General features: G+C 60.0%; 1 protein-coding gene across 2 annotated transcripts; it reads right to left on the bottom strand.

Moving 5' to 3' along the window:
• Nucleotides 1-1037: 1037 nt before the first annotated feature.
• Nucleotides 1038-5673, bottom strand: POU4F2 (POU class 4 homeobox 2). Of its 2 annotated transcripts, none has more exons than XM_072335562.1 (2): nucleotides 5557-5673; nucleotides 1038-3013 (listed from the first exon to the last, which is right to left on the bottom strand). In XM_072335562.1, the coding sequence occupies exons 1-2, from the start codon at nucleotides 5630-5632 to the stop codon at nucleotides 1911-1913; spliced, it is 1179 nt and encodes a 392-aa protein (XP_072191663.1). In that variant the 5' UTR covers nucleotides 5633-5673; the 3' UTR covers nucleotides 1038-1910. The 2 variants fall into 2 exon arrangements, with proteins under 2 accessions (XP_072191663.1, XP_072191661.1); XM_072335560.1 differs by lacking the exon at nucleotides 5557-5673 and adding an exon at nucleotides 3380-3768 and having other exon boundaries at nucleotides 1943-3013.
• Between the last annotated feature and the right edge of the window lie 2185 nt (nucleotides 5674-7858).

The raw sequence follows: 7858 nt of genomic DNA on the forward strand, positions 1-7858 counted from the left end.
CGTGGGAGAGCGCAGAGCTCATCCCCGGTCAGCGGAAGGTAAAACCCAAACCCACCGCGGCCGCTCTCCGAGCAGTTCCCCGTCAGCGCACCGCAGCCGGACCGTCTTTCCCTTCTCTCCGAGTCGGGGAGCGGGCGCTGCGGGAGCTGTGCCCGCAGCCGGGCTGTCGCGCAGGGACGCGCTGCGCAGAGTTAATTTCAATTCCCGAGGAGGATTTCCCGCTCCCGCTCGCTCTGACCCACAGTAATTAGCTGAGATAACTAATGATTACTTACTTATTCCTTGTAATTATCTGGATTTAATAATTCGCTGTGTAATTTATTAATTCGCCCCTAATAGCCTTTAAGTGAATGGCTCATTTAGGAGAGCGAGGCGGAAGTTCGGGGGCTGCGCGTTCCGCGCGGTGCGGACCCTTTGAGAACGATTTGGGGGACAATTTGGAGACAATCTGGGGGGTTTCTGCCGACTCCCACGGCGCGGTTCTGCCCCCCCCCCAGGCCGGGCCCTCCGGTGCTCGTCGTCCAGCGGGGGCAGCCCCGGGCCCTCCGCCTCCGCCCCCCCGACCCCGGGAACCCTCAGGGCGGGCGGGCGCTGGGGGGAGCGGGGCGGGGCGGGGGCACGGGGCCCCCTGGCAGTGCCCGTGGCCGTGCAGCCGGAGCCGGCGGGGAGCGGAGAGATGAATATTTCATGGCGGTTTGTGCCTCATCTCTCGGCTCTTGTGAGCACCGCGGGGCGAAACCACTTTGTTTCTTTTTCTTTTTTCCCTTTCTTTTCCGCTCATTTTTCTTCTTCTTCTTCTTCTCCTTTTTATTTTTATTTTATTTTTTTATTATCTTTTTATGTTTTTTTCTCTTTTTGAGCTGCCAGAAAGCGCCTCCGCTCCCCGCTCGCCCCCGCGGTGCGGAGCTGTCCGCGGTGCTGCCGGGCCGAGAGGGGACGGGGGAAGGAGGCGAGCAGCGCCCGCGTCGCGCCAAGGAACAAACGCGAGCATCTTTTTGGTTTTTTTTTTAATGAAAGACGATCCAACACCATTGAAAAATAACTCGGTACATTACTAGAATAAATAAACCTCCTATTAACCAAAATAAATAAATAAATCGAAATAAACAGCCAACGAAAGCGGGGCGTGTACACAACGCGGGGCTCCGACCGGCCCCGCTCCGAGCGCGGCGCAGCGCAGCCCCGCGCTCCACGGGCGCTCCCCGCGGGCGGTGCGGGGCCGGGGCCGGGCGGGCGGGCGCTGCTCGTTGCCCTCCGTGAGAACGGAACCGCGGCTTTGCTCCAAAGAGACCTCCGGAAAAAAGGGGGCTTTCCTCCGTGTAAAAGTATTGCGATGAAAGGCGATAAATAAATAAATACCGAACCGACCGGCGGAGCAAAGAAAGAGGGAAATCGATACGTGGAGAGCGGAGGGAGCGAGCCGGGCGGGCACCCGGACGGGGCTGAGCCCGGGCAGCGCTGCGGGGACGGCCGCCCGCGGAGAACCAAAGCGGAACCTCGGGTGGGAATTTACAGAGGGGAGGGGCGGGGGAGGAAAGCTCACGTTCATCGATGCTACCAACACAAAATGTTTGATTCTCACTAAGCAAAAATTTTTTTTTCTTTTTTCTTTTTTTTTTTTTTTTTTTACTGTTCTCAAGACTCGGATGGAGGAGGTGTCATTAATTGGAATGAGCACGGAATGAAGTTGCCAGCGAGAGAAATCAATAATTTACAGGGGCTGTCGGGCGGCAATCTACCGGCGGCTCCGAGGAGCGGCGGAGCGGCTCTTCCCTCAGCGTCACAACTTCGGGGCGGGCGGGGGCAGGAACCACAGTAAAAATATATATATATATATTTATAATTCGCAGTGTAAATGCAGAAAAGCCTGCCTTTGTGTTTTTTTTTTTTTCTTTTTATCATTATTATTCTTATCTAAATGAAAATACTTTAGAGACGTCTCTCGCGGCTCCCGCCGGCAGTCCCCGTCCCGAGGCGAACCCGCGGTACCTCCGGCTGCGGCCCGGCGGCCGCCTCCCCCTCTCCTCCTCTCGCCGTCCCGCGGAGCCGCAGCGCCGGGCCGCGCTCAGATGCCCGCGGAGTACTTCATGCGCTTCTGCTTCTGGCGCTGGTTGCAGAACCAGACGCGCACCACGTTCTTCTTGAGGTCGAGCTTCTCGGCGATGGCGGCGATCTTCTCGGAGGACGGCCGCGGCTGCAGCGCGAAGTAGGCCTCGAGCGAGCGCTTCTCGGGGGCGGCGATGGAGGTCCGCTTGCGCTTCTTCTCGGCGCCGCTGAAGAGCTCGGGCTTGGCCAGCTTCTCGCGGTGCGACTTCTCGGCCTCCTCCAGCCAGGCCTGCAGGATGGGCTTGAGGGCGATCATGTTGTTGTGCGACAGCGTCAGCGACTCGAAGCGGCAGATGGTGCTCTGGCTGAGCGAGCCCACGCCCGGGATCTTCAGGTTGGCCAGCGCCGAGCCCACGTCGGCCTGGGTCACCCCCAGCTTGATGCGGCGCTGCTTGAAGCGCTCGGCGAACGCCTCCAGGTCGCGCGGGTCGGCGTCCACGTCGCTCACGCAGCCCATGTGGGCCGGCAGCCCGTGCGCGTGGGCCATGCCCAGCGCCGCGGGGTGCATGGGGGCCATCCCCGCCATGTGCGGAGCGTGGCCCGGCGCAGAGGAGACGACGGCGCCGTCGGGGGCCGCCATGGCGCCCAACGCCAGCCCCGGCGTCAGGTGCTCCAAGAGTTCCCCCTCCAGCGCCTGGTGCGGCTGCGGGTGGTGGTGGTGGTGGTGGTGATGGTGGTGGTGGTGGGCGCCCGCCAGCGCGGACGGGTGCGAGATGGGCACCGACGAGGAGGAGGCGGCCGACGTGCAGGGGATGGCGTTCATGGTGTGGTACGTGGCGTCCGGCTTGAAGGGGCTGTGGTGCGGCGGGTGCGGGTGGTGGCTCTTGCCGGGGGAGACGATGTCCACGGCTGCCAGGGCTTCGGCGCGGGCCAGCAGGCTCTCGTCCAGACCGCCGAATATATTGCTCTGCAATTGCAAATAGAAGGCGCACATAACGCTCAGCGGGGAATTCGCCTCCCCGCGCGCTCCGCCGCGCCGCTACGACCTTCCCCGCATGTTAAGAGAGAAATCCCGGCGAAAAAAAAAAGAAAAGAAAGAAAAAAAAAAAAGAAGAGGGAGAGGAAGGGAAGGGGGGAGAGAGACGCGAGCAGCGTGCACACAGCCGCGCGGCAGCGCCCGGCCACGCCGCACCCGGGTCATCAAAATTCATACGGGCGGCGGGAGCCGCGCACGCACCGCTCGGGCCGGGCGATTCGCTGCGCGGCCATGAAAAAATCATCAGCGGGCGCGGGGCCGCCGGGGGTTCCCTTAAAGCGGGCGGCGGGCACCTACCGGAGGGGCGGGCAGACAGCCCCGCCGCATCGCCTCCGCGCCGCCGCCGCCGCCGCCGCCGGAGCCGGAGCCCGAGCCCGAGCCTCCGCCGCTGGGGCCGGAGCCGGAGCCGGAGCCGCGTCCGGCGGTGCCGCCGGTGCCGGTGCCGGTGCCGGTGCCGCCGGGGGAGCTGGCGGAGGGGGCGGCGGCCGAGGGGCAGGGCGAGGCGCTGTGCAGGGCCGAGTACTTGGTTTCGTGGAGGCCGCCGCCGCCGCCGCCGCCGCCGCCGTGGGGGAGGCCGAAGGGCTGCTTGCTGCTCAGGGACATCATCGTGCCGCCCGCGGGAGGAGGGCGGCGGCGCGGGGCCGGGGGGCCCGGACCCCCCGGAAAAGCCGCGGGAGCCCCCCCGCCTTCCCGGCCCCCCCTCCCCCGGCGGAAGAAAAAACGCAAAAAGCCCCGCTCGGCCCCCGGCCGCCCGCCAGAACCCCGCCGGGCGGCACGCGGCCGGGAGAGGCGGCTCCGGGAAGCCGGCGGCGCGCGGGAGTCGCGCCGGGGTTGCGCGGGGGTTGCGCGGGTGCCTCCCGCCCTCCGCCCGCTCGCTCGCCGCCGTCCGCCGCCGTCTCCTCTCCGGCGCCGGCCCTCGCCGCTCGCCGAGTGCCCTCCCCGCCGCCGCGCCGCTGGGTTTTACTCTCTCCCCTCCGTCCCTCCCCTCCCGCCTGTCACTACGGCCCGGCTCCGCCAAGGGCCCTACGCGCCCGCCCGCTCGCCCCGGCCCCCTCCTCCGCCGCTCCCCGCCCGCCCCCCGCCGCCCCCGCGCCCACCCCCGCGCCGCGCCCCGCCGCCTCCCTCCGAGGGGAGGGAAGGAAAAAACGAAAAAGGAGAGGGAAAAGAAAAAAAAAAAAAAAAGGAAAAACGATAAAAAGAAAAGAAAAATAAAAGGAGAAGCGCTCCCCATAGCCCCAAAACGGAGCTCCAGTGAAAGAAAAAAAAAAAAAAAAAAAAAAAAAAAAAAAGAAAAAAAGAAAAAAAAAGAAAAAAAAAGAAAAAAAAAGAAAAAAAAAAGGAAAAAAGAAAAAAAAGAAAGGAAACGGAAGGAAAAGTGCCGTCCTGGCTCCAAACGAGCCCGCGGGCCCAGAGCCACCCGGAGGGGCTCCTCTCACGAAGGCGCAGAGGGAGGCGCGGTGCGGCGACTGGGTCTGCCCCGGGGCCGGGGGGGGTCCCGCAGGGCTTCGCGTCCGAAGGGGAAAAGCAAAGGGGATGGGAAAGGAGCGAGGAGGTCCGCGGGACGAGCGGGTCTGCTTCCTGGAATTTTACTTTGCAGAAGGAAGGTTAACATAAGTGCTTAGGTGTTTAATTTCTCACCTAAACAGCAGAGTTGGTAATTTTAAGGGAAATAGAAAAAAAATTGCATTGTATCAGCTCTCACTGTCGCCGGCTCGGAGAAATGAAATAAATCAAAGTTAAAAGCTTGAGTATCATTTAATTATGGTGCGAATAGCGCTTGGAAAGAAGTAGAACAACATCTCTAAACAAATTACGGCCGGGCCAGGAAGGAATTATTAGATTGAAATTTCATTTAGGCTCGGGAGACACCGCGCTTCAATATGTAATCTGTTATGCCTCATCTGATTTGTATGCTTAATTCAGCTTGACGAATTTATTAGTTTTCATAATAGTAAAAAAATCGAGCGGCACTATGGGCTAATGCATTGTGTGTACTATAAATTGTGTGTCACCGTTGAAAGGCTGAAGTCTATAGAAATCTTTTATTAATGACAACACAGGAAAGAGGATTTTCTTGGGAGCCTTCGAGGAGCTCACGCCGCAGCCCCGCGTCTCAGCAGGCCATTAACACGCCGCCATGCTAATTAGGCGACTTCGTGAGTGATATCATTTCAAACTTTAAATTATGTTCTAATTAACGAGGGTTGTCCAATTTGCTCAATCTTCACAAGCCTTTCCGCTCGGCTCATCAGCCCAAACCTCCGAGCCGCTCCGGAGCCCGACAAAACTCCACCGAGAACCGTTCGGGTTCCGCAAGGTTCCGGGCGCTGCCCCCCACGGCCCGCGCAGAGCCGCGAAGAGCAGCGCAGAGCAACGCAGGAGCCCCGGCCGCAGCTCGGCCCTCGCCGCTCCCCGAGCCCCGCGGCGGGGACCCCCCGCTTTCCGGGAAGAAGCAAAGAAAGGGGCAGAAATACCTCGCTCCGCCGGGCGGTCCGGGGTAAGGCGGCCTCGCGGAGAGGGCTCTGCGCGCTTCGCGCTGCGGCTCAACATTGGCGAGGAGTTCCATCGCAATAAAATCTCCCCACGACGTATCTTTAACCCCTCCCGCATTGAGTTTAATTACTTGCAATAGTTGTTCTAATGTATGCCGTCACATGGGAGCGCGGAGGATGCATATCGTTAATATGAATTAATCTGGATCGTAATCGCACCTGACAGCTCTCCGCAAACCGCCGCGCACCGCCGCCGCCCCACGCGGTCGGGACGGGGCCGGACGGGCTCGGGGCTCACGGAGAGGCTCTCCCCGCATCCCCCACCGACCTCCCCCCCCCGTGCCTGCAGCGGCACTGCAGCGCGTAGAGCCCACCACGCCGTGGGGGCGCCGCCCCGCTACCCCCAACCCCCCCCAGTCCCGGTCACGGAGCGTGGTCCCCGCCCGCCGCTCAGCGCGGGTCTCTCTCTGCCCGCGGCCCCGCGGTCGCATTTTTGGAGCGATTGTTTTTGTGGCTTTCAGTTGTGATTTTTCTTTTTCCCTCTTTTTTTTTTTTTTTTTTCCTTCTTCTTTCAAAGAGAGCCTCGTAGCGGTGCCCGCTGCCCCTCGCCCCGCGGCAGGCCGCAGCCCCAGGGCGGGGGGACAGGACGGCAGCCCCCGGAGCCGCTGGCCCTAAAGGAAGGGAGATCCCCCCAGTCCACGCCCCCAGCCTGACCCGCGCGGACACCTGAGGAGAAATCCCTGTCGCCTCTCATGTAACCGCGTTCTGATTTACGATTAAAATTTAAAGCCTCGCATTCATATTTTACCGATCCTAATGCGCCCCATGAATTTTTCATTCGTTCGGATGCGGGCTCCGCTCGCAGCGTACCCCATCTCAGTACGGGGCAGCGCCCGGCCCGACCGATCCCAAGAGGCAGCGCTGTGGGGGAAGCCCCGGCCCAGCCGCCTCCCTTACTGGGCAGCTGCTCCCACACCCGGCGGGGGTCACCGCGGCCTCCCCCCCGCCGGCTCCGGGTCCGGTCACGAAATCAAACTTCCAGCCCGGAACGATCAATGGAGACTTTTTGCCATCCGTGGCGCCCCGTGCTTCCTGGTACTGAAATGAACGCAAGAAATCGAAACTTAATTACTTGAAACAAATCCTGAAATCCCTCTGCATAATTTATTTCGGCAGTTTTAGCGGCGTTTGTGTTGAATGAGCGCGTTTAGCTACGAACGGGCAGGGGGTGGCGGGATGGGCGGGGGTCTCCGGGTTAGCTCACTCCTCGCCTTTAGGGGCAACCCTGGGGCCGCCGAAGTCACTTTGACGCCCAGGGGGTGGCCCCGGCAGCCGCGAGAGAATCCGCCGCTCTACCTCGTCGCCCCTCGAGGAGCGGCCGCTCGACGGGGCTCTCTCCGAGGTGCTGAGGACAGGAGGCTGCCGGCTGGGGAGCCGACTTGTTCACAGACACCTCGTAGAGTGCTTGAAGTAATGTTATGAAAGAATGAAAAATACATTCGGGAGCTGCCTGGAAACTGAAGTACATTTTGATTTAACTTACATTAACAGAAACCTAATGTAAAAGTGAAGGGATCTAACAAAACCATTAATTATTTAAAAATAATTACAGATAGTCTATCCTTACTATTCATAACCACTCAACACTTTAGACAAAGGAAGCTGGATATTCTCCTCGTGAGTGGGATGTGAGCAGACTGCAGAGCAGGGCCCAGCTGAGACCACCCAGCAGGAAACCAGGTATGGCCCTTCGACCCCCGGGCTCTTCCAGCACTCCTGGAGGGCCACTTTGAGGCCTTTGCCACTCGTGACCCAACCTGGCAGCACCGCTGCTCTCCTGCCCTGGCCACCCCGTGCTGTTCAGTGGCAGCTGATGCCAGTGTCACCCATCACCGTTCAGCTTCCTGCATGGCTGCACACAAGTCCTCTTTACACACTCACTCTGATTCTGCCTTCCACTGCATGCTTCATAGCTCAAGGTCCCCAACATGCTGCACACCCATTGCTTTGCCTGCCTTCCAGTTTGAGGTTTTTGAGACACAGCAGCTTCCCAAACATTGTATGAAATCAGAGCCACCACACCAGGGGCAAACTTCTCTGCTTCTCCTTTTGGATAAAGGTAAAACCATAGGGAAGAGAATCCACAGACATAAAGTAGATTCCAGAGGGAAACAAAGTATTAGGCTATAAAAACAGATATGAAACTCAAATTCAAGTCTGTCAGGGAACATACCTACCTTACAAAGAGACTCCTCCCAAGTCGCTCATTGTACTGAAAACAAAA

Source organism: Excalfactoria chinensis, chromosome 4, assembly GCF_039878825.1.
Source record: "Excalfactoria chinensis isolate bCotChi1 chromosome 4, bCotChi1.hap2, whole genome shotgun sequence".
NCBI lineage: Eukaryota > Metazoa > Chordata > Aves > Galliformes > Phasianidae > Excalfactoria > Excalfactoria chinensis.